Here is a 25,959-nt window from a genome sequence, read left to right as displayed (position 1 = left end):
TGAGGTTTTATGGTCCCTGTGCAACAAACTACTGTGGAACACCTCACATTTTAACAGCACAATCCTTTACTCCATGCTCTCTTCATTCCTTGTGAAGCATGGCTTCCCCCTATTCTGCAAATTGAGATTTTTTTTTCATTCTGTAGCAGGGGTAAAAAAAGAAAATCACCTTTTTCAGAGGAAGCAGAGGAGTGCTCTTCTAGACAACTAAAGATTGTTATTGTCTAACAATTGTCACTGCCAATAACCACTGTCAACAATGATTCTGAGCTATCCTATCCTTAATGGTACCAGACATACACCTTTTTCCTCAAGTACTGAATTATAAGGACAGTAGCAATAACATACTCCTAGTATGTCAGCAGGTACTAGGAAACACTATTCACTAGCAAAATTCATTGCTTCAACATCACAGGACACTGGTCCAAAGTACAGCAGCCTTACTGCCCTGCATTAGGCTCTCTAGGTCAGAAGTGTTCTGTGCAGTGTTTTGGTGTGCCCCAGTTCCTGTGTAGTACAGTACCCTGTGGAGCTGGTACTGTTAACACCAAAGCTTTGCTGCAGAAGGGAGTCAGGGAAGCTTTAAACACCAAGGTTCACTTCCAGCATATAACAAGGCACACAGCCCTCAGCAGAGGTGTGTTTCCTACTTTGTGCTAAGAGGCCAACTTCAGAATCAAACATGAAATGTCATTCACAGAGTTTTTAGACTAAGAACCTCAGCAGCATTGTCAGAAAGCGAGGCTTAGCCAGGCAGACCAGTGTACCTACATGTTGTAGGAAGTGGCAGTCTGAAGAGTTAACTTCTCCAGGTCTCAGGTTACCACCAACCCATAGCTTTCCTTGTTTCCAAACACAAAGTGCAAATCGAACCTGATTCCAACACACACACACTGTGTCACAAAGAAAAAACTTAAGCACTTGTTTAACTCCACACTAAAGATTGTTTGAAGCTTCCCAAATATCACCAAACCATGACTTCAGCCCTCAATAAATGGTCAACAAATGGTTTTAAGAGTGATCGGCAATACTAAGAAATACAGAAAAAAAAGTGTCTTTATTAGCATTGTTACAGGCAATGCATACATAAGAACTGATCCTTAAAGTGTACAACCCCCCAGCCAAGTTTAAAGCAATAGAATCAGCAGATTGAGATCTATATTGTACACACATGTGCAGTAACAGGATCTCTCTGAACCTTCCAACAGAATAGACTGAAATCACTTTACAAAAAAAAGTAAATAAAAATAACACCCATTTTAAAAAAGTACCAGCTCCTAACGAGCTGGCATAGCATCAAAAATATCAAACAGGGGAGTTGTCCAATCATAAAGAGTTCCTGTAAGGTTTGAGTATTGCGTCATTCACACCCTGCATGTGCCAGGCATTAAGTTTAAAGCTTAGTAAAAAATACACACCTAAGAGACAAGGTGAAGTTCAGATTTTAGATTTCAATTTTGTCAGTTGTTACTAATTTTTTCAAATACATCATCAGTATACTTAACATCATTGCTCAGTGGCAGCGGTGCAAATAATGAACCTTTTCCCTTTGTTAAGAGTTCTGAAATTGAGTCAGAATTAGCAACATCCCTCTCTGGAACCTGCAGCTGACATGATCTTACGCCAATTCAAAAAAAGCACCCTTAAAAACTTTTAGCTTGTTTCTAAGTGGGTAAATATTAAAACTAGTTAGCAAAATTAAACACCAGAATCTTCAGAAGTTATTTTTGTGCATAGTTAAATGCTGCAAGATGATTTCACATTTAATAAAGCAGACTTTAAAGAAGCAATTTGCAAGAAAAGATGTTACCTTACAATATCAACCAGTTCAGGGGAAATGCAGGAGGATTTTTCCCCCCAGCTTCTTGCAATTGCTTTTCATCTATGCTGGATTTTAGTGCAAGTAATTAAATTGTTTGATATCCAGCATGGCTCCTCTTCCTGCCAATCAGGTAAGCAATCAAGACAATTAGAACTAGACCAGCAAGGGCTGCTCCAACTATTATAGGGATCAGCATGTTATTTTCATCCAGTTGACATTCTTCCACTGAAGAGAGAGAAGAAGATCCATGTTAGGTACCAGTATACCACCAGATGGCTACATCCAGAACTTCAGCATTCTGCTCTCAGCAGGTAGATAAAACTGGCTCAGCTAGCTTGCCAACAATGAAAAGGAAGCCAAGTCCACTATGATTATTCAAGATGAAGTCTTTCTAGTACCAGCTGTATACACAATATGGAGATAATACTGATTGTTTCCTCCTCAAGAGCTGTTAGTTACACACAAATTTAGCCATCATAAACATCCATGTGACCCTTTCCACATTTTGCTTTCATCATAGTCACAAGGGACAGATTTACCCGTTTCACACAACTGTCTGCACACAGTCTGGATGGAAAGGTAGCAGCCCTCCTTAACTGTTCTCTGGACCGTCAGGAACAAGTCCAAGTTGTTTCAAAGCTTTTTACATACTCCTCACACTAGCCTCAACTTAGACATCTTAATCAGCCCCCACATCATCTGTAGTGGGGCATGCAGAGACTAAGCATAGCACCCTGAAGCTGACATTTGACAACAGAATGTTATGTTCAGATCGAAGCATACTTAACAAATCTTGGATTTAACAGGGGCTGCCAAATGCAAACCTCTTACCTGGCCCAAATTTGTCTCCATCAATCTTGAAAATCTGGATCTGAACATTAAATACATTGACAAAGGCTTGGTCCGTGACCTGCAGATTCTCCTCAGAACTGCACTTGTAGGAGTTCCCTACTGAAGCTCTCAGCTCACTCATGTTGTTTTTTGATGCTTTAAATTCTGGATCTGTGTAAGAGAAAGTCTTATTATACTAATCTGAAGAGCAGGACCTGTAAGCTCCTAGATCTGCAATTTGATACATTCATTCCCAACATTTCTCATACATTATTTAATGCAGGCCACCCTTAATATTTACAGAAGAAATCACAGAGAGTAGATTTCTTAGAAGTCCTTACTTTTTGCTTCAGAAGACAGGATCGTGGTTACATTCACACCTTGTAGGAAGAATTTTTCAGCACTTGCGTTCTTTAAAAAAAACCAAAACCAACAAATCAGTAGCTGATGATGTACAACACAAGCTGTTCAGATGCCATTCTGCATGCATTTTGAGAAAGGTTTTTAAAATGTAGACCACAAATGTGATTAGCATCCATAGGAGGTGTTTAGTTGGACTTTAGGAGAGAAAAGCAACATAAAGTATGCACCTTAAGGAAGAATATTTTGTGAGAGGGCAAAGAGACAGAGAAAGGGGACCTTGTTACCCCAAACTGACTTCCACACTGCAGGCATAAGCCCACTCATTGATTAAGCAGCCTACTTGCAGTGAACTAGGTACCCCACAGAGCTGCAGTCATTTAATAGCAACAGCTCAAGGTGATCAGCATTAAAAGCAGCATGAAACTGTGATAAACAGTGGATTCAAGTCCTTGAAGGTATGCAGCTTCAATACAGCACCTGTGGCAGGGCTGTGGGAAACAGGATTCCCAACCATAGTAGGAGACCAGAAGACAAGCACACTTGGCCTTTGGGCAGTACACAGGATATTAATGAGGACTGAATCCAGCTCCAGGCTTAAAATTAGATGAGATGCCTGCTTGTCACAGGCTGCTCCCGGTTTCAGCAAGAAGCCTTAAACGGTAAACAACATAATCTTCAAGGAAGTTCCCCCTCCAGACAAAATACTTTTCTGTGTACAAATATGTATGTGTGCACATACACATAAACATATTCTTTTCACACAGTGGCTACCAAGCATAAAAAACAAAATAAATCCTAGTATTAAAATCAAAGGAACTAGTTACTCCCCTTCCTGTAGCTTTTTTCCTCTTGCACTTGCCCCAGCTAGTTTCCTCCCATGGAAAGTCCTGCAAACCCTACAAACTTGGTGCAGAGATTCTTACCAATGCAAACTGGAAGATAACATTGGTTTTCTCGAAAGTCAGGTTCAACAAGGCAGATGTATTGTCGCATCTCCCAGAAGAAGTTGTATTATGTGGTATGAAATTCAGCAAATCCAAACCCATCTGAGAGAGAAGAGGAGCAATTATGACACTTGAAGACCCTGAGCACATCACCTTACAGTCAGCTGAGGTGTAGCTGGCTTGTGTCTCGTGCCTACAGTGTGGTGTTTTCTCTATGTTCCAGACACCAGGGCAGATCCAGGCGCAAATTTCAGACCTGTGCAGGCTGCACCTGCGTGACCAGGCTAACAGACAACTAAGGGCACATCTAACAAAGTTTTCTGCAGCTCTTACTGGCTGCAGCCAAGAACCCACTGCTTTCTCCACACAAACTGCATTGGTCCTTGCAGCAGAATGAAAAACATCAAGAACCACCAAACTACAGAGGGCAAGATGCTATAAAATACTGCTTTGACATAAAGTAGAAGCAATTAAGGGGACCACCTGTCAGCAGAATCATCTTGCGTATCATTTCAGTTCAAAACGTTTTAGTTTTGTCCATGGTTCATGATTCTATACCATCTTGCATCTGCAGAAGGCTGTGAGTTAGAAACCCTTTCAGTAGCCCTTAGCTGAGCTTTATGTGACCAGAAAACCTACCTGCCACCTTCTCACTGGTCATTACACTAGAAATCAGCTGTTCCACTAGAAGCAGAACACCATAATCAGGTAATTTCACACGATTAAGGTGGCTAAAACACAGTTACCATCATAACAAGCTATTGTACAGCCACACACTAGCTATAAGGGCTCATGATTTTGCCTTTCAGTTATCAACATCATAAATAAACACAGTAGTTCCTTTTGCAACACCACTGTTTCCTACTGGAGGCATTCAACAGTGCCTTTGGGTTAGTCTATAGGGCTGGCATGTCAGGCTCTGCACCAACAGTGGAGGGAAAGAACCTGTAGCAGGGCTGGATCTTACAAAAACCTTGTATTTTTCTTTTTTTAAACTATTAAAATCAGCTCTTAAGGAGCTTTTAAGCATCAAAGTCAAATCAAGATGTCTTCAGTGCTGGCTGGAAGGTAATTAAGTCACAAGCCTGTCCAGTTTTACAGTAGGAATTTTCTCTTCTACTGGTCATTCACTCTATGCCTGCAGCCCAATTTCTGTATTTTATTTAACATTTTAAAAATCTTGTTTCAATTGCAACTTTGATAACAGGATTCCCTATCTCATACCTTGCTAATTTTTACTACTTCTCTTAAATGACCACTTTGTGGATTCAACAGACAAGTTTTATACTGCTTTTAGTGAATGGAAAAATCCTTAAGAACCACTTTCAGTACAAGTGTTTGAAATGTCACTAGTCTAGACCAGGTTAAGCAATTCAAATAGAGAATAATGATGAATGAACATTAACAGCTGGGCTTTTTAAAGAAAAAGGTTAGCTTACAATAATTTACCAAGTCTTCCCCACAGAAGAAATTTGAAGGCTTTAAAGAAGCAAAAATCAAAATGTACCTTTTCATCTTTTTTTTGATAGGTGATATTAAGCTGTAAGCCCATGTAGGCAAGTACACAGGTTCCATTTGGACCAGTCACATTGTATTTACCAACTGCAGGATTTGGGGGTGATGATGTTGGTGTTGGGTTAGTCACTGGAATCTGGCTAGTGGTCTGTTTAGGAGTTGTTGGCACTACAGTGGTAGTGGAGACCTTATCTTCAGCACATTCTGTCTCTGCAGAGAAAAGAAAACAGTCACTACCAAACAAAATGAAGCTGTGGGATGAACTATATTTTAAATCATTGAGGGAAAGGAAGACACAATTTCAAGTAGCTTTTTTCCTAATAAAAGATAATAAATGCTCAGAAACACAAGGGCAAAGCATTACCTAAACTCTTGTTGCAAAGTTTCAGACCCTTTTAAAGCCTGGCACACGAAAAACCTCTGCTGGTAATTTACTGAAGTTCATGGTGACCACATCCACTTTCATTCATGACCATCATTTCTCTTTGCCATGGGGTCAGGATAAATCTGACAGGGCCAGCGTTCCTGCTGTCTGTTCACAGCCAGGCTGGGATCTCTATAACTATCTCTGGGCACTCATGTAGGAAAAGCAGAGGAACAGGTCTCCTGCCCACTGTTCAAAGTAGTCTCTCAGGAGATGTGCTCTCCTTCCTCTCACTCTCATTATTCTGGCAATACCCAGAGTAGCCTTCAGATACTGCTGTGGCTCTTCTTGTCCTTAACAAGGGGATTCTGCTGTATTGTCTCACACCCATCCTCCCTTCAGCCCTGAACGAGGAGCCACCTTCCACAGGGTTAACAAGGCTGTGAAGGTGTGCAAGTTTACGTTCTCTTTTCATCCAGTCCAGCAGCAACTTCAAAGGAACAGCAACTCTGATTTATTTGCCAGAGTGCTTGGAAACATGTGGCAGCAAGATCTAAACTTGATCTGGGAGCCAGGAAGATTCCTGCATTGAACATCTAAGCCAAAACCAAAGGTCATAACAAAGACATTACTAAAGTAGAGGCTTCCATGTTCCAAGCCAAGGTCAGCTCCACATGCCAGGGAAAACAACTTGCAACTTTTTAAGGACAACAGCAACTGCAGCAACAATCAACTCTGATTCAAAGGGCCTACTTCTAAAATTTAATGCATACATAGACACCTAATACATACAAGATACAAGACACCTAATAAATAGCCTTAAACAGCAGCTTAACTTTTGATTATGGCTCAGAGAAAGGAACTCTAATCACACTGTCTGAAGTCACACATCCTGCAACATAGCATGCTTTCCTATTTCCACTCCACTGCTAGAAAGTCCAAGAAGAGAATGAAGGTGGATGAAGAAGAAGTGATCCTGTATTTTTTAGACTGATAATGGACTGATCCCAAAATGCAATTATTTCCTAACAAAGCAAAAAGCAGCTTTCTGGGTACTTCAATGGGGAATTACCCTTTATCTGCAAGACCTCAACACATAGAGGCTCTTATTTAAGTTGGCAGAGATGGAAACAACCAAATCACATTGACTGGAAGTTTAGCCTAGTTGGAGTTTTAATACATTACTTTTACTGAACTGGTTTAGAGCAGTTTCTGGTAGCATTTCAGAATAGATCAAAAGATGAGACAAATTCTTACGTCTTTTCTTGACAGTTACAGGAAAGAAGCTGGCAAAACTACCAACAGCAAGAAAATGGAAGTCTCCCTTTCAGGGCTGCAGATAACCACTATCATCCCCCTCAGTCAAAAACTTCTGGTACACTGACAGAAGTCACAATCTCTGGTTATGCCACTAACATAAGTCACAATCACTAGTTATGCAGATGCACTCAGTATTGACCCTTCTTCCCTTCAGTGAGCCTTGTACAGACCACTGGCAGAAATATCCTTTCATTAAAGATTTACAGAGGAACAAAACATTAAGGAAAAACTCCAGATCAAAAGTTTATCAACAACTACCTGCCTAGGGGACAGGGGAAGGTTCAAGCCTACAAGAAGGGAATCAGAGGACTATATAAGAGCAGATCTTAAGGTCTTAAAAAGGAAAGTATTACACAGTAGGCAGATTTTATTGATATTCTGTAGAAGTTAAAAATCAGCTTCTTCCAGTATCATGTCTTATGTTTGAGTCGGCTGATAAATGATCACTTATCATACTTACCTGGTAAAACAATTAGATCAAAGTTTCATAATTAAAAAAAGATACAGTTCTGAAGACTGCAGTAATAGAAATCAGGGTTTGGTGTGGGTTTTTTAAGCATAAATGTAGGTAAGCATCTCTACTGCAAACTAGTTCATTGAATGGAAAAGTTTGAACTTTTGATATGAATGATGCATTCATATCTGCCAGTCCTGTGAAGCAGCCATAAGAGAAGTCAATACCACCATTATCATGCATCAGGCAAGGTATTTTTCAGAAAAGGGACAAGGTAGAGATACTCCAGTAGAAGGCACTTGTTCATTGTATTCATTCCATGCTAGCTACTGGCTACCCTAATTTTTAATATTTATTTCATTTAACAGCTAAAGAAAAGTTCTACATTTCCCAGGGAAGATGAAGACTCTAAAAGTAAGGCAAAGACTTATCACTCCTGAAGATAGATCCTGGTGATCAGTTTATACAGCATTTTTGTGTTGATGACTGCTGCCACAAAACCAAAGGACCTGAACCATTTTACACCATTAAATAATTGGCCTTTAATAATTTGAAGTAAAATTCCACACTGCTTTTCAATACAAGCAATCAGGACAAAAATATGACTTGGTGATTGTGTCTGAATGAGAAAAACCTGACTGTTACAGCTGACATAAAACCTCCTGTAGGAAGATGTACATTTCTGCTCTCTTCAGACTAATTCTCTACTGTCTGCCCTTATTTCACTAATTTTTCCCAGAGGACGCAGTAACTAGTTCAAATTACTTTGGTAAGGCCATAATGCTTGGAAGTTATCAGATACTTCTGAACTAGGATTTTGGCCATATGCCCACTCAACCTACTGCAGCATGTGTTTAAGACACACACGCATGAAGAGCACAGTACAATATCCACGGGAACCTAGGACACTATCCCCTGGCCACAGATTTTGACATCCTACAGAGAAATCCTGGGGCAAGTCCATTCATTTCCGAAGATGCTGTTATCAGTGTTTCAGATCCAGCTTGTACCCACCTTAAATATGATTAATCAGGACTTAAACAACTTATAATTGGAAATATTAGCTCATCAAGTACATTTTCTGTTACAAGATACTTACTGTTCACACTGAAAGTGCCATTTGTGAGATAGGCTTCCAAAGTGACATTGCTGAAAGTAACATTCACATTCTTCATATTGATGTGCTTGGAGTTGATGCATCTGTATTTTGTGCCCATATGTGCCTGAATAATACTTTTATGTGATACAGTCTTCACTTCTCCTGTAAAAAAGATACATTGCCTTAGTAAGTACCAGTCTTTAAAGAAAGGACTCAGTACTACATCTGGAAAGGTTTCACAATAACAGGAAGTTTTCATTTTACCTGTAGTTGAATTTGGGAATAAAGTTGCATCTGACAGATTGTAGTGGAAAACTAACTCTTCAACTTGGTACTTGTCTGCAGATTCTGAGAAATTCAGGGTTAATGAATGCCCTGCTCCAAAATCCAATACTAGAACTGGATGAGATGCGTTATTTTTACCACACGAGCTCTGTGAGTCTACTGAAGCGTTTTGTGGAAGAAAGAAGTGTACAAACTGTGGGGTAAAAAATAAAACACATGTAAGCTTTTCCTCACAGCTTTCTGGATATCCTATGAAACTGTTACAGACACACAGCAGACAATATACTGTAACATGTCTACTTATATACCAGTATATAGCAAGCAGCATGTTACTGGCATTCCAGTTTGAGAATCTTGCTCTGTGAAATCATAGGGTACAAACCAGTACATACCCACAGCACCTCTTAGACTTTTTTTACTCCTAAACCAGCAACATGAATTTGCCAGTAATTCTGTACCACGAGAATCAAATCTGGTAAACTCTGGACATGTGAAAAACAGGAGAATTTAAGCTTTACTTCTTGTACTACAACTGACCAAGAACAAAAGTGGATGGTACATCCTACATATCTTGGCTGTAATACTTTGAGTTTATTACACTTTGTGAAGAAATATGATATCTGAAGATGAATACAACATTTACTGGGAACTTCTGAGCTTACTGCTTACAAGAAGAAACAGACAAAAGTATGTTATGAAAGCAGTCAGTTCTGAATTCAAACACATACACTAGTATCAGCAGGATTTCAGACCATCACTGAAAATATGGATTATACAATATAAGGCTCAACTCAAATCACACATAGCAAATGCACCACTGGTAAAATAGTAGGATTTTTTTAACCTTGTATTACAGTGACGGCTAGGAAAAAAAAATCTACTTCAACAACACAAAACTGCAATAAGACTATAAATAATCCTCAACTCCTATTCAGTAGTGAAGATACAGAAAAATCACCAAAATTTGTTACAGCAAATTCTTAATTTTCCATTAACAAGCTTTTGCTGTTAATATGGAACAATTTGGAAGCATTGCACTAGTCTGCAGATACACTGAAATCTAGAGATTTGCTGAGTAAGAAGATCACAGATTTCCAGAGTTTAAAAAGTTTAAAAGCTACGTGCCAACAGCCATTTCAGTTCAGATTTAGTCCATGTGCAAGTGACCAAGTTACCAAAAGAGAACTCATAGTATTTTTGCCATTACAGTTCCAGTGAAAGCCATTTTAGTTATCAACAGGACAGGTGTGGAATTTCAGTGACAAAAGTAATTTCACATGTTCTGTTTGTGATTGTTTCAGGCAGCCTCAATCTCACCGTTTAATCAGAAGAAGCATCTGTAATAAAGAAAAGCTGATGCAACCTGACTGGGAGAGTAAAAATCCTTCTTGAAGCAGTTTTTCAAGCAGATACTTGAGGAAAATTTAAATACTGCACATGTGCAAAGATACCACATATTTTATAAATACTAATAAATGACAAACAGTAAGATACCCACTGCTCTTACCTCTTTTTGCCCATTGTTTTTGTATTCCACTGAGAAGGCTACTGTCAAATCAGCAATTATGCAGACCTTACCACTTGAATCTTTCACTTCAAATGAAGAGGAAGCCTGTAAAAAGCCTGATAAAAATAAAAAGTGGTTAACTTGGTGTCACATAAATCTGCATTTTTAATCCCAAAGAGACAAATATGTACCACTGCACATTTTGGGAGTACAACTTAAGCATCGATTGAGTTTGGAAACTTGAGCATTAGCAGTCTCTAGATTAGCTTTGACATCACTAAGAAACAGAAGACAAATTAAACACCTCGTTTATAAAAATGCAAAGCCACCCAAACCAAAACTGTAGACACGCTGGGCCCTAAGAGGTAAGAAAAACATGCAACAAACACCAGTTGTAGTGTTCAAGGCAGCTTCAGACTTGACTCAGCTTATTTGAACCTGCATGCCTCCATCACTCTGCCTTCCCCCCACAGCACATCACACAGCCTTCACTCCCACTGTACCAGGACACTCAGCTGCACATGCACTGAATGCAGCATTTAGTAAGCCTGGATTGACTGCAGATGTTTTGAAGGCACTGCCAAAAATAGCATGATAGAGCATGCTACCCTTGCCAGGAGATCTTCTCTTTAGCGTCCTCACACGCTCCACACTTTTAGAGGAGGAGGAGGCCAAGGCCTTGACACAGACTGAGGTTATGTTTTCCTGACTGGTTTAAGCTGAACTCAGACTGAGCTGCTGAGAAAAGCAGAGAAAAGCTTTTCTGCCCCCTGTTCCATTCCAGCCTCTATGGCCACAGCACGCTGAGAACAACTGCCCAAAGTCCCGACTTAACAGGGCAAGAACACACAGCAAGGGGAGCACACAATCGTCCATTCTGATGGCAGCATGGACTGGCACCAGTGTCACACCAGTGACAGTGTCCACTGCCAACAAAGCTTCACACTGTGGCAGGCTGGAAACAGCTGGAAAGCTGGTTATCTCCTACTTCATTTGTGGCAAGGGATACTCCTGCACCTGACCAGTTTCTTATTTTATTTTTCAGATCCTCAATTTGTCACCACCACCGCCCCCCAAGTGAACCTCACTGCAAAAAGCCTGCATCATTTTCATGCTAGCACTTTATCAGTATGCATTTGCAACAACTTCAGTCTTGCAGAAAACCTGATAAAGAAACAGCTGTAAGACATAAGCCATTATCACAAGCAAATAAGCTTTAAGGAGTCAAACATGCTAATCCATTCAACTGTTGATAATAGCAAAGAGATCCAGATGAGGGATTATCCATTAGCTAGCTTCCCTCCCTGAGAAGTTTTCAAAAAATGTATCTTAAAACTTTTCACTGCAAAACTATAGTGTGTACAATTGTACAAAGACAATTATTAGGAAAAATTGGACTTTTGTCAGCTGGACTTCAGTAGAAGGCACATCAGTTGCAGGAACACATTGGAAACTATTTCTCTGGCACCCAGCAAGCATTTTCCCTTGTTGCCTTCCCCTTAGCAACATCACATCCTCTCCCAGCACCAGAGAGGGCAAAGCTGAAACTGGAATTCATTCAACTTTACCCAGTTTTTGGAGAGTCTGGACTTGAAATCAGATGTAGACAGAAGAAACAAAATGCTTAAGAACAAACAGTGTAGAAAACTTATTTCAAACAAAAACTGTCCTACCTTTTCCTTATGTCCAGTGTAAAATGTTCATTAAGGACCACATATTCACAAAGAAATGTTATTTACTGCAATTCAAAGCAGTATCAGAAACATGTTCATCCACACTGAAGTTTCAATTTGCAAAGTTTCCTTCCATTTTACATTTACATCTGGAACTTGTTTACATTTACTGCACGCACTAGTTTTCTCCAAAGCAAGCTGCTTACACTTTCCTGAAGATTTCTAGCACAGCATAGAAAAGTGTAGAGGCAGGGAATAAGAATCCATTGCTCCTTGAACTTACGCTATGACTGAAAAATGTGGTAGAATGAAAACCTTCAGTCTGCATGCAGACTCCCTTGTTTGATAGCTATTAAGATCTCAGCAATTTTAGGGCTAAAAATAATGAAGTAACAGAGTAGAGAATGAAAGAAAAATGATTTTTAAAAGAAATGCAGGGGAAAGAAAAGACTGAAAAACAATTAAAAAAATGTTGCTGACCTAAATGAAAACATGACAGACCTGTCCATTACAAATGATTCAGAGAACAACGGACAATGCAGAGATACCAGAAAGCATCAAATGGAAGACAAATTCTGGTAATAAAGAGCTGATAAGTCACCCTCAGCAAGTTTAAGTAATAAAGAATAAGGGACATGAATAAACATTAAATAGTAATACTTGCATAACTACTAGATTTTTGTAAGGTTAAAGTCACATCATTACATGACTCCTGACTTCATTAGTGTGGAATAACTGCTATAAAACCCCAATCTTTCTTAAGAAATATTCAGCAGCTGCAGGATTTGCAGTTTCAGTGATGAGACAGACACATCCAGCACGAGACAGTGAGCTGTCCTCGATGGAGTGGTGAGAGCTGTTTCACTGCAAGTAAGGCAACACTCACAGGGATGGTGATCAGAGGGAACTGAGCTGCAGCATCATCTGCTCCCAAGGTCTTGAAAGAATGTAGATGATACTGAGTGAAACGTATGGGACATAGAAGCAAAGAAAAATTAGGAAAAAACCACTGATGAACAAATCAAGACACTGAAGGAAAGAAGGTCATGCCTACTCTCTGCTCCAGCCAGTTTAAGGCAGAGGAACAGCTTGCTGTGTCTCACAGGAAAGCAGCTGTTGAGTTCTGAAGGCAGTTTCAGTGTCGAGTAGTGATTAATGTATGAATCATCACCAACCCACAAACACTACAACCCTACAGTCAAAATGTCAAGACTACAGAAAAGCAAACTGATGTTGAATCAATCCATCCTGGGAATATTTCTAATAATGTTACATAATGTATTGCTTAATTCTATCCGGGCATATCTACAAGTTGAGAATATTGTTTGTAGATCTCATAACAATATCATTCTTTGCAGTTATACACAAAACCTGATGCAACCTCCAGATTCTTAACTTTAAGCTTTAAATGTTTCTCTTAATAAACTGCAGAGCCCTCTATGACAACTATCTGTGGCACAGCAAGTGCAGTACTTCAGATTTAAATGAAGCGGTCCAAGACCGTTCAATAGCAAAGAGTAAGTTTTGTTAGGCTCATTATTCAGCTGGCTGGAAACACTACATTATGGATATCTAGTAAAGGAATTACCAAAAATGTACTTACATCAAAGAAATTTCACTTGGTTCAGATGCTTCCTTTGTATTCCAGTAAGTTCCAAAAAAAGACAGCTTATAATATTTATTCTAGCTGCATCTTTCCAATTGAAAATCATAAGGCACTCTCTCCCTTTATACCTAATCTCTGCAATTACAGTCTAATGCAAGAAAACACTTAAGGTAACTATTAAAGCAACAACTAGAGATGTTGCTTGAATTAAATCCAGCATCCTTCTTTATCTAACATACCTACCTCAAAAAACCCCAAAGTATATTAACAGTCTGAGATAAAATAAGTAAGTCAAACAAAATAAATACTTCCTTGATTGTCTAACAATTTATCTTAAAGAAATCCACCTCATAAAGTTGTTTGTTTAATCTGGAAACTACAAAGTTAATAAAACAATCTAGCATATGCTTTCAGGTTTCAACTTTGTTATAACTGAAATCCTGTTAGTCAAACACAGCTACTCCTGATTTACTCTCCCATATAATGGAAACCTACCAAGGGAGAGAGATGAATGGTTGTAGTGCACTAGAAAACCAAGCATATTTAATGGCAATTGAGTACACCATCTGCTTGCAAAGAGGACTTCAGTTACTATAGTTAATGATTTACTTTGTCTCCAATTTCTATTAGACACATGGAACACTGACAATAAGGAAACACAAAAGTTACTTCTTTTTAAACTGGAGATATACAGTCACATTTCCTGCATAAGTAAAAAATTCTTTAGCATTTTTCTCCCTCTTGGAATAAAGGGCAGCAAGCCATTCAAACACACCTGGGCACATATCCCATATCATCAGTACTTTAAGCCATACAGATATCCAATGGATGAGACTGCTTGCAGTTACATTAACTGCCTATGCTGTTCAGGAGGAAAACCATGGCTGCAGCACAGCGCAGCTGCCAGCTCCCAGGATATTGGGATGGGGTTCAGAGTATCCCACAGCCTGGTCACACTCACAGACTCTCCTCAGCTCCAGCCCACCCTGGAATTACTGTGCAGAGCACTCTGGGGTAAGGGATGCCAGCCCTTAATCATTCTGTAGCTAAGCTGCAGCACTGATGCGTTGCCCTGCACCTTTGCCCAGGTGTTCTGATGACAAACATAGCGAACACTGATACCTGTGGGGCATTAATCCACAGAGATAAGAAATGCTGGTTATTATCTAAAGGTTTATTTTCTATTGTACATGTCAACAAAACTGCCCAGTAATTTACTCATTCTGATGGTTCAGAATGATCCTGTCATCTCAGTGCCATTTTGTGACCAATGGTAACCTTAGTCACCACTTTAAACTCCTAAATCTGTGCCAGAGAACAGAATGGAAAAATCCCTGAGGAGTTATGCTCTCCTCCAGTGCTCTGTCCTCTAATGTATACACCACTCCCTGAGGGACACCAGGTCCAAGTCCCTTATTGGAAGACCAAGATCACTTCCTTAGGATTCAGAACCACCTTGAGATAATACAAAAAGACAGGAACAACTGAAAGCAGGAAAATCCCTTGACAGGCTTGACATACAAAAAACTTTGCAAGATGCAAGATGGTCTCCATGAAATGATGAGTTAAAGTTACCTTTCATGAACAGACACGAGACTGAAAAGCCAAGGGTGGACTCACTTGAATACACACACAGTGGTGGGGAAAGGGAGAACAGAGTTTAAGTTGCATTAGGGGATAAGAGAACTAGCTGTACTTGTGCAGGTGCAGCATCTGATTATATCAAGTTCCTGATCCAGCCCAGAATATGCATCCTTGCCAACCAAGAGACAAATTCATGCAATCTCAGATTATGGTTTTGGTATTATTGACTTCAATTAAGGCAGTAATTTTTTTTTTCCCTTCAAGTTTACAGATTAATAACTTCTGTCTTTATAATTCTAAACAATTTATACAAGCACAAAAGCTTTAGAAAGGAAAGGCTACCTAACAGCCATACACTTGCCATTTGACCAGAGAATTGCACAACTACATCAGGTTTTGTCACATGAAACTTCTTTATGGCTTTCTATCTAGAGGAAGGAAGTCTTGAGATAGCTCTACATCAAATAATTGCATGAGTGCACTGGGAGAGCTAAACTTCCCTGGCCAGACCCTTTTCAGCATTCAAACAAGTCCATTTTGCACTGGCTCTGGTTAGTGCTGCTGTTATCACACCACACAACTAACATACATTCTTCAAGGCAGCTGCCAGCCCCAAACAGTGTTTTGAAGAAAGGAGCACTGTGTGCCAATTTAAAGAGACAGCTTCCCCAGGGGAGAGGGAATGTTGGAAATAAGGCAATAAACTAACTGCCTGAGTAAAACCACTCTCCTAGTCCTACAGAGTAGATCTTAACCCTGTCAAGGAAAGTAAAAATACAGGTGTTCCCATATTGCATGGAGTGAATTCTTGTTAAGGAAACAGATGCCATCAGAAGTTTAATACAAGAAAACCGAATATATTAAGTGTGAACTACTGTACTCAAGGGTGAACACCAAAGAGGGAACAAGTATCCACTGTGCAGAGCTGAAGCGCATTTAAACTCTGTACTCCTAATGCCAGGGTGCACCTAAGACTGTCACATTTGGAATTAACAGTAGAAAAAGTAGTACTGACAGTGGTGCTGTCAAGGGACAGAGAAGGTTAAGAAACTGTTATACTAAGACTGAAAGGGACACCAGTCCATCTTGAAGTCAGATTATGCAATCCTGATTTACCAAAACATAAGGCACATTTAAAAGTATGTAATATAGACTCAATATAATGCAAGGGAGTGTCCAAATAGGTGTCATAATTCCCATCACTCACATGCCCAAAAATGTCTTCTGCCAAGCTTAAGAGAGCACATACCAAGAAATCCATTTCAGCACCAAGCTCTCTCAAGGAATTTCCAAATAATGGCTGACTTGAGAGCAAAGACAAACTGTTGAAGCTGCAACAAGCAAAAGCGAGATGTGCCTTTTGCTACAAATAAGCTTTTATCTTTGAGGCCTACAAAGGCTTATCAGAGATAACAGCAGTTAATGTTGCAACCGAGTATCAATCTTTTCTTTGCGTTAGGTTCCTCTGTACTTAGAGGCAATTCTTCACTTTGTCATCTGCTACTGATTAGAAAACATCCAAATCTCTACAGAACAACCTAGAAGCAGGTTACACCAAAAATAAAACTCCTTGGTCAGCCTGAACAGAAACCTTGGAAACAGATCTCAAAAAGCGGCCTATCAGGGAATCTGCGGAGTTCTCAGCAAGTAAGAAGTTACTTCACGAGTCAGAAAAGCTGCTGAAGTCAAAGCCAAGTAACCTATCACATGATGACTGGCACACTAATTCAGATCCTTAGAGACTGTGTCAACACCCTTCAAGCAGCTATCAAGCAAACACTATGTCAAGGGCAGCATTTACTAAAACAATGTTTCTAAAGTTGCTCAATGTTCAAGCAGTTAGATTTTGTGAAAATCAAGTTATACTGGTCTCAGTTCCAAACACCTGATTATGCCAAACCTGAAGAAAATAATTCAGCACCAGATTGCTCACTGACTGTAATTCATTATCAAGTTTCTCTCAACTATCTCCACATTGGTATCAAGGTTTAAAATTCCATTTTGGACTAGAGTTGTGCAATGGAAACATGTGGATTATACATCAGTTACTCTGAAATGACATCATGCTACCTTGAAAAAAATAATTTTCTCTTTTGCAAATCTCAAACACTTCACCACTTATTCACTACAGTGAATGCCTGTCTGATTCTAATCTTAAATTTTCAGGAAAGTGTTCTCTGATGTGTGTTTAAGTAATGAAAAAATGCACGGGTGCTCTAGATCTCAGAGAGCACAAGCAGCTCTGTTGGGTTTGGCACACAACCCAACTGACTCATCGTGCTCAACAACAGACAAGCACCATCTTACTCAGTATTTCAAAAAGCAGCAGCTAAGTTCAGGGTAGGTACTTCCATTTCCCATAGCCCCTTTCCCTGAATGTACCATATACTACCTAAATGGTCTCTTAATTCCATATGTATGTTTGATGTTAATGAGGAAATTAATTACAAAATGCTCAAGGCTGACACCTGAAACATTCAGCTTAGTGCTTGCTGCTCAATCAAAACAGAAAACTGAAACAGTAAGTGAGGTATGATGAGATATTCAGGTAGAAAAAAAAAATTCTGCTGTCCCATAGTCAAAGCATCACCAAACAAGTTTTCACATCTGCCCCACCCACGCTAATCGTGCAGTCTCCTGTGATCACGACCTTATCCTAATCAGCGTTCACTCAGACAACTAAAAGGCTGTAAATGAGCTAAAATATCTGAATACTTCAGCTCATATATTATCTCTTCTTCTTCTCCCCTCACCTACAACCCAAACCCCACACTCTAGCAAGAAAGGGGTCTCTACTTGCACCACAAAATCTTCCCCTAAGATTATAGTCTAAGGTTACGCAGAAACACTCAGCTACTAAGCTACTAGACACTGGTACAAAGTCCCGACTATCAGTAAATAGTTACTGTGGTAAAATAAACTATCCTGTTGCCTCAGCTGCAGAAACCTAACATATTTTACATGCCAGAAAGTGACAAAGATAATGCACCGAATGATGTTTGTAACTGCCAGTTAAGCAGAGGAAGCCTACTGCAGTGGCCAAAAGTATCAAAACTGTGATACCACATAAAAATCACAAAAGCTGATTGGAAAGCAAACTATAAAGCAATTCTTTAGATTCATTTAAGCCATAACTATCTCAAACAAACGATTCAAGTAATTCCCACTATAACACCAGTTCAACGACAGTTCAGCTGGCAGCCCTAAAAAGCAAGTCAAGGAGCACTGTGAATCACTGTGCTCACTACATTGGTTCATGAGGCCTGGATGTCTGAACTGCTCAGTGCCCTTTGTGAGTGGCATCTTTTGGGCTCTATGAAATTGAACTAGGGTCAATGGTAATAACGATATTTATTACCAAAGAGATGTTACAGGAGTCGCAAAGACTGTCCTATCTCAAAAATTATGGCAGATAAGCATTCTCAACTGCTACTGTATTTGCGAAATATTTTGGCCAGTTGCTGAACAAGTTTCCTTTGCTGCCAAAGCCACATCTCAGAAACCTGACAGCGTTGTGTGATGTGGCTTTCAAGACAAGAAACCAAAAGCAAGGTAGTTATCAGTAAACAAGCATGACACACTTCCTCGTTAAACAGCCTTGCTGCCCTAACAAACCTTCTCATCAAGGCACTGAAATCTCTCTATTCCAGACACGTTTCATATTTTACTCAAGATAGGGCAGGAAAAAAAACCATTAAGCAACGGAGCACTACATGCCCTATAGAAAAGCGCTGTTTCCTAGCAATGACATCAGTAGCTCCCGCGCCTCGTGCTCCAGGCTCGTTTCCAGGTTCTTCTCGGAGCGTTGTCCCTACATCCAAGGCAGGTGCTCAGAGCGGCGTTCCCGGGCTCTAACGCGGCTCAGCGCGCCGAGCGCGGCAGCCACCGCCTCCCGTCCATCATTGCCCTCGTACCTCGGAGGCCCTCAGAGGCTCCGGGGCGCCACAGGGGCCCGGCGCGGGGAGGGGGCGGGATCCCCCAAGAACCCTGAGCCCCCGTGGGTCAGTCAGCACCCGGGAACACCGACAGCAGGCGGGAGCGGACGGGCGGGCGGGCGGATCTCCAGTTACAGGTGCCGCGTCCAGCGCCGCCGGCCCCGGGGCCACCTCAGGCCGCTGCGACGCCCCCCCGGCCACCCCGCTGAGCGCACAGGCCACCCGCGTCCCCCCGCTTACCGAGCAGGGCGGCTGCCGCCAGCAGCCCCCGGGCCATGTCGGGGCGCAGGGACAGGGCGCGGCGGCAGCGGGCACGGGCCGAGGGCGGTCGCGGGCTGGGGGCGGCGGCTCCGCGCTCGGGGCGCTCTGGCGACGGCCCCGGCCGGTCATGTGACTGTGACGTCACAAGGCCGGCCCGCCCGTCACGTGACACAGCCTGCGCTGCGGGGCTCCGGCCCCGAGGGAAAGAAGGATCTCGCGAGAGCGGGGCGGGGCCGCGGGGCGCTGCGAAGGGGAGTGATTGCGGGGTGACTGTTACCTCACGGAGCGCTGCTTTACCTCCAGAATGTGCTTCATGCCTCTGAACATGGGCAGTCTGAGGTGAGAACAGTCGTCTCGCAAAGAATTAATTCAGTCCCAGCTGTATAACATTGGAAGTTGGTGGTCTGTTACCTATGAAGTGTTCTATCTGTATATACCCGGGTATACATGAGTCACATGTGTTCCAAGACAAAACAGGGACTGCTAATGGCGTGCATTTACATGGATGAAAATCACAATTTCACATAGCTTCAGATGTCTGATGGAATTTAAGGAATACTTTTTTTTCTTTTTTTTTTTTTTGAGAAACCAGAAAAGAAGGTGAAGTTAGTTTGTAAACATTCTCAGATGTAATGGAGATGGACAGCCCAGGTCATTTGATCACTCTGTAATCCAATGCTCTCTCTTACCCACACTGTTGGGGATACGCTTACTTCATCTGAAACCTCAGAAGCATGTATCTTGCTCCTGAAATCCTGTTTCTAGTACGACTGGAATGTGTGCCAGGAGCGGTGTGCCTTTGCTTTCTCACAATGACTGCCATAGAGTCCCTCTCCTCATTACAGGCTGCTCCAGATTAATAATCTCTGAGGCAGAACGATTTCTGCTCCCAAGCTGCCTTTATACATTTTTACTTTGAACCCATTTGAAATGCAATTTATCTACTCCCAGCTGCTAAAGTCAAGTTCAGCTGCTGTGAACTTGACCTTTCCTTGCTCTTTGTCTCAGTTCACTCACACTTCCTGTTTCCCCAAAAGATCCTGGATAAATTTAGTTTCTCCTTAGGGTGGCATGGGGATCTACCTTTCATTTTCAATGCTATTGCTATAAACACATATTTCTTTTCTAATGCTGTATTTTTATCTGCACATTTTTTGACACAGTAATGTATTATTTTAGTTTGTCTTTTCCCTGGAACACTTCTAGCAGTCTTTATCCTTGCCATGCATTGCTAAAAGCAGAAGTTAGTTAGAAAAAGGACATAATGAGCAGCTCTGGTCAAGTGTTTGAATGACTCATCTGCAGAGGAGTTGAGGGTAATGGAGGTGGGACATGGGTTGTTTTCATTATGGATCACTGTTTTTGGAAGCTGCACTGGGAGTGGTGGAAGGTCTGCGGAACACAAAGTCTGCCACAAGACAAGTGGAGACAGAGGCCCAAGGTTAGGTTTAAATTTGGTGTGCAATATTCTGCCTCTTCACTGGAAAGTCAGTAGGTGTCTATCAATGGAAAAATGACAGATGCTTGGATTGCTACAAAAAAAATGATCACTATATATATATATATATATATATATATACATATATACACACACACACATATATATATATGTAAGTTGCATAAAGCAACAATATTGTGGTAAAATTTGGTAAATAAAGAACATAAGGTTGCCAGCACAGAATGATGTTGGATCCATGCTGTGGATCATTGGCTCACTAGGTCTTTATTAATGGTGCAGAGATGGCACCATACCAATTCCCACCTCCTTTCAGTACAACTATTACCAGGGTCTTAGATGAATGCATCAAGTCTTGCACAACCATCTTGGCCATCAGCCCCACTGTTTGGTAACTTGTTGGCTGGTATCAATCAAATGTGATAGCAGGGTAAGATATAAACAGTTACAGCTTCTGTAAAAGCTGCTATATACATAGCCTGATGGTCTAAATTCGTGCTGTCACTGAGGAAACAAAATCCATCCATGCCCAGCCCCTACACATTTCATCTGACAGAGCTGCTGGCCAACCAGCATGCTCACAGGCCCAGATATGAACCATGATGCACTCCCTGGCCTTTCTTCAGAGCCATAGATGCAGAATGGGCCACTCACAGGAAACAGGCAGGAGATGTAGCACCCTTTACTACAGTAAAAGCTGTCCTGTGAGGTCAAGGTAGAGTACAAAGCAAGGGAGACAGAGTACAAGGCTAGGAATTTTTACCAGTAAAGAACTTCCAGAAAACATGACTCTATTTTCCCATAGCCAGTTGCTGAGGATTATCTGACATCACATGGTTATTTCCTTTCTGAAGAGACTTGCTAGGAATAGTTAAACGAGTTCATTGTTTATGGTTCTATACCATGGTTCATGGTATAGAGTCCACTCTCCTGAACATACCTGCTAAAGATAATAAACCTACAAACAGAAAAGAACCATTGAGGTTGGAAAAGACCTCAAACATCACTGAGTTCAACTGGTAAGCCAGCACTGCCTAGCCTACCACCAAACTGTACCCTAAGCTCTACATCTATAGGTCTTTTAAATACCTGCAGGGATAGTGACTTCATCACTTCCCTGGACAGCTTGATCCAGTGATTGACAACCCTTTCAGTAAAGAAATTTTTGCTAATATCTTATCTAAACCTCCTCTGGCACAGCTTTAGTTCTTTTCCTCTCATCCTGTCACTTGTTATCTGGGAAAAGAGACCTCCACCTGGCTACAGCCTCCTTTCAGGCAGTTAGAGCAATAAGGCTCCTTCCCCAAGCCTTCTTTTTTTCCAGCCTTAACAACTCCAGCTCCTTGAGCTGCTTCGCATAGGACTTGTGCTCCAGCCCTTCAACAGCTCCACTGCCCTTTTCTGGACACTCTCCAGCCCCTCAATGTCTTGTAATGAGGGGCCCAGAACTGAACTCAGGATTTGGGGTGTGGCCTCCCCAGTGCTGAGTACAGTGGGCAATCACTGCCCTGGTCCTGCTGGCCACACTATTGCTGATACAGGTGCCACTGGCCTCTTTGGGCACCTGGGCACTGCTGGCTCATGTTCAGCCACTGTCAAACCAGCACCCCCAGGTCCTTTTCCACCAGGCAGCTTTCCAGGCACCCAGTGCCCCTGCCTGGAGCAGTGCACAGGTAGGTCTGCATAAATTGAGACACTGAGACCCTGAAAAGGGTGTAGTTTTTTTTTTTCAAAGATGTATAGCACAAAGAAAGGATGAAAAAAGCTGCAGCAAATCAAGAGAGTTAAATGATAAACTGAGGCTCAGATAAAGGAGTCCAGGGAAAGCTAAAATGCAGAACTAAGAAAAGAAGACCCAAGGAGAGGGCAGAAGGAGGCCATTGGCTGGTTAAGGAGAGCTGTACCTGCCAGACTTGGGAAGCACCTTTAAGTCAGCCCCCAGCCTACATTCTCGCACTTGCTTTCCCTGAAGAAATGTTTGGCTACCTAACAGCATGTCATTTAGGAAAATTGCTTTTTAAATGCATATAATGTATGTTTGGATAAGACAGAGCCCCTATCTGTATCCAGGCTCCTGCTGTTATTTTTATCATTCCATAGAAGCTACTATACAGTTTGTTCTAAGGACATTGAATTGCCAAGATCCAGGTTTCCCAGACATACCTGAACATAGATGCTCTATAGAGGACATCTGTTACCTTGCTACTGCCCAACATCTTCAGCACTGGGTGATATTCCAGGAATAAATGTTTAGCAACCTGTGCCCTATGGGTACAGGTACACTCAGGCAATGTGACTCCAAAGAACCAAGTGATTGAGGCAGGCTGCTCAGCCAAATTCTATCACCAGCTACTGAAAAGCAATCAACTGCAGCTATTTCACTATGGAGAAGTGATTTCCATGCTGTCTCATGAAGTAACTGCTTACCTGTTTGGTTCAGCACATAAAAAATCCCAGTAAGAAAAATTTGAGGAAATCAAATTAAAGACAAGGACCTGAGAAAGAGTCACAATTACCCAGTCTGTCAGTCTCTCCCAAAGCTTTTGAACCTCTGAAGTCACTTGCAGACCAGTCTGGAAGAGTAGAAGTCTTCAGGGATCATGACATTCTCTGTATATTCAGGGTGGTAAGGGGATGGTACAGATCAGCAGCTGGATGAGGGACAAAACCCACACTCTCACAAGCAGAAAGGCAAAACCAAGGAGAGCCCCTCTAAGTACTGATGCTTGAGGTTATTTGGAGGGGATGATACAGTTGGAGACCAAAGGCATCCGGCACAGAAAGACAGGCTTTATAATATCCATTGCTGTGGAACAACTAATTTTTAATTGCTAGACCAGAATAATATGGCCAAAGAGTTCTTAGTCTGTGGCAATTAAGAAAAACTGCACATCTCAGCACTTTTAATTAACACTGCTTCTTGAAGCAAAACCATTTTAGTCATCTTCAGGATAACACCACTGCTTTAAGCTATTGTTTAAAATTACTGAACCAGAACATCTGGGTTGAGAAGGGACAGGCAGTACATTCTCACTGCTTCCTAACAGCTACTGCACACTACAGCTTTCAGTGTGGATAAAGCCTCTCTGGCCATTACCTTTCTGTGAGGCACACATTCCTTTTTGGTTTAGAAGTCTGGAAACCAATGAGATCCATCTTACCATATACATAAAAAGTGAACTACAAAGTGAATGGTATAACTAACACTGAAAAAATAACAACTGAAAAATAAACAGAAGTGCCATATTCTCACAAAGGCTAAGAAATTAATATGCATCAAAGATTTTATTTGCATTAACTGAAGATTCCAATATTAAAATAGGTCTACATTAAATTATAATATTAAATATGCTTTAAATACAATAAACTAAATGTGTTTAGTTTCTAAACACAAAGGGAACAAAAATAATTCAGAATGCAATACAATTAATGACACCGGAGGACAGAATAAGGACTTTTAATATGTAGATCCACAAGTTGTCACCTCATAGCATTGTTTACTTTAAGAAGTAGCCTTTTAATTGATGCACAAACCCCATATGTTACATAAACTTGTAAGGTATCTCTCAAGAAAATATCGCTCAGTTAAATTATTATTTATGTAGTGATCAAAACTCCTTTGGTAGCTCTTTTTCAGAATTAAACATACCAGTAGACAAATCAGGAAAACAAGCAGTCTTGCAAGTATTACCAGAAAAGGTGTCTTCCTTACAGTTATCTAACAGATCTACAGTGTCTTTCACTCTTTAATTCGAATCAACTTACATATGTACAATATGTAACAAAGTACTCACAAAATCCTTAGTCTTTCAAAACAAAAAGCTATGCTTTCCCAATATTGAGACCATAAAAGTATTTTTTAAAAAAAAGGTTTTGTTTTCTTAAAGTGGAGCACGCTGTACAGTAGGTTCCCTGGATGTTATTTTCAAGGCAGAACTAAATGTTACGGCAATTACAGAAACGGTGAAATACACCTGCTGCCCTAAAATGAGGTAGGGCCTCTGACTCAGATCTAATCTTTGCCACCCAAGCCAGCAGAAGTAGTAATAATAGAATAATCCATATTTTAGCTAAATAATCCAACAGCTCAGTACACACATCAATGCAGTTGTCCTCTTGGCACTTCAAGAATCTCACTTCAAAACCTGATTTATCCAAACCAGACTGAAGTTTGTAATAACTTGAAAGAAAATTAACTGAACACAAGTTTAAGGGTTTTCATGGTGCAAAACTTCAGTGTATTTCAACAACACTACTTGTACATACATGTTCATGAATGAAAGGTTTTTAAAAAGTTACCCAAGTTGTCACTGTAGCTAAAGAATGCAGCATCTAGGGACTTTATGGATGCAGGAACACCTAAATGAAGAAACCAGACTTGCATCCGTGACAGAAATATTTCTCAGAGAGGTCATTTTACCTTTCCATCCAACTTCAATGACATTTTTTAAAAAAACTGTAAAACTAAGTTTTGAAGAACCCAGGAGAACAAAAGATTAACTAGAGGGGGAAAAAAACCCCAGGACATTTAAAATTAGTAAGAAGTCTTGACAAAGGTGATCAATTAACATGTCATTTTTCTTTTCCACAGCAGTGCATGCAGCTGGTTGAATAATATATATCAACCTGAAATCTGCTAAAAGGAAAGTCTGGAACAGCATAGGTATTTGGTGTCCTGAAGATATATGTGGATGATTTTGGTTTTTATTTTTTATTTTTTAAATTTTTTTAAATAAAACTATTTCTTCGCCTTTATGCAACATAGTGATACTGATTGGGGTTGTCTTTGTCTCTCTCCATATAGTCTCTGTCAATGAGAGATTCAATTCTCTTTTTCAAGTCTCCAGGCTACAAGAAGAAAAAAGAGATTAGTATAACAGTAATATATAGGCAAACATATTAAAAAAAAAAATACTGCTAAAAGCTACATAAGGAATGCA

The 25,959-nt window shown here is 40.7% G+C and overlaps 2 protein-coding genes and 1 long non-coding RNA gene across 13 annotated transcripts in view; 1 reads left to right on the top strand and 2 right to left on the bottom strand.

The window, feature by feature from the left end:
* Window positions 1-1,038: 1,038 nt before the first annotated feature.
* On the bottom strand, window positions 1,039-19,863 carry LAMP1 (lysosome associated membrane protein 1). The gene is made up of 9 exons (XM_086880244.1): window positions 19,543-19,863; window positions 10,505-10,620; window positions 8,977-9,190; window positions 8,713-8,874; window positions 5,468-5,685; window positions 3,940-4,062; window positions 2,995-3,064; window positions 2,654-2,824; window positions 1,039-2,047 (listed from the first exon to the last, which is right to left on the bottom strand). Exons 1-9 carry the CDS (start codon window positions 19,577-19,579, stop codon window positions 1,908-1,910), a joined length of 1,251 nt encoding a protein of 416 aa, XP_086736370.1. The 5' UTR covers window positions 19,580-19,863; the 3' UTR covers window positions 1,039-1,907.
* LOC111922715 (uncharacterized) lies at window positions 19,819-25,783 on the top strand. Its single transcript, XR_002860668.2, has 2 exons — window positions 19,819-19,902; window positions 25,611-25,783. It is a non-coding gene; the product is annotated as an uncharacterized LOC111922715 (long non-coding RNA).
* CUL4A (cullin 4A) overlaps window positions 24,286-25,959 on the bottom strand; it is a 35,193-nt gene continuing 33,519 nt past the window's right edge. For all 11 annotated transcript variants that reach the window (XR_015284260.1, XM_086880236.1, XM_086880239.1 and 8 more), the window contains one exon: window positions 24,286-25,867. Coding sequence is in view for 10 of the 11 variants with exons in the window: in XM_086880236.1 (XP_086736362.1) it covers window positions 25,772-25,867 (96 nt within the window). In the remaining variant the exon portion in view is untranslated. The remainder of the gene's footprint in view (window positions 25,868-25,959) is intronic.

Source organism: Cyanistes caeruleus, chromosome 3, assembly GCF_971803275.1.
Source record: "Cyanistes caeruleus chromosome 3, bCyaCae1.hap1.1, whole genome shotgun sequence".
Lineage (NCBI taxonomy): Eukaryota > Metazoa > Chordata > Aves > Passeriformes > Paridae > Cyanistes > Cyanistes caeruleus.
This window is presented reverse-complemented; position numbering and strand designations above follow the sequence as displayed.

Bases quoted from the DNA above. Each gene is read 5' to 3' on its own strand.
- LAMP1 (XM_086880244.1), bottom strand. From the start codon at position 19,579: ATGGCCCGGGGGCTGCTGGCGGCAGCCGCCCTGCTCG. The intron at 10,621-19,542 runs GTAAGCGGGGGG...TATTTTTATCAG, and splicing joins GGCGGCAGCCGCCCTGCTCG to GCTTTTTACAGGCTTCCTCT. The intron at 4,063-5,467 runs GTACATTTTGAT...CTTCTCTCTCAG, and splicing joins ATCAAAAAAAAGATGAAAAG to ATGGGTTTGGATTTGCTGAA.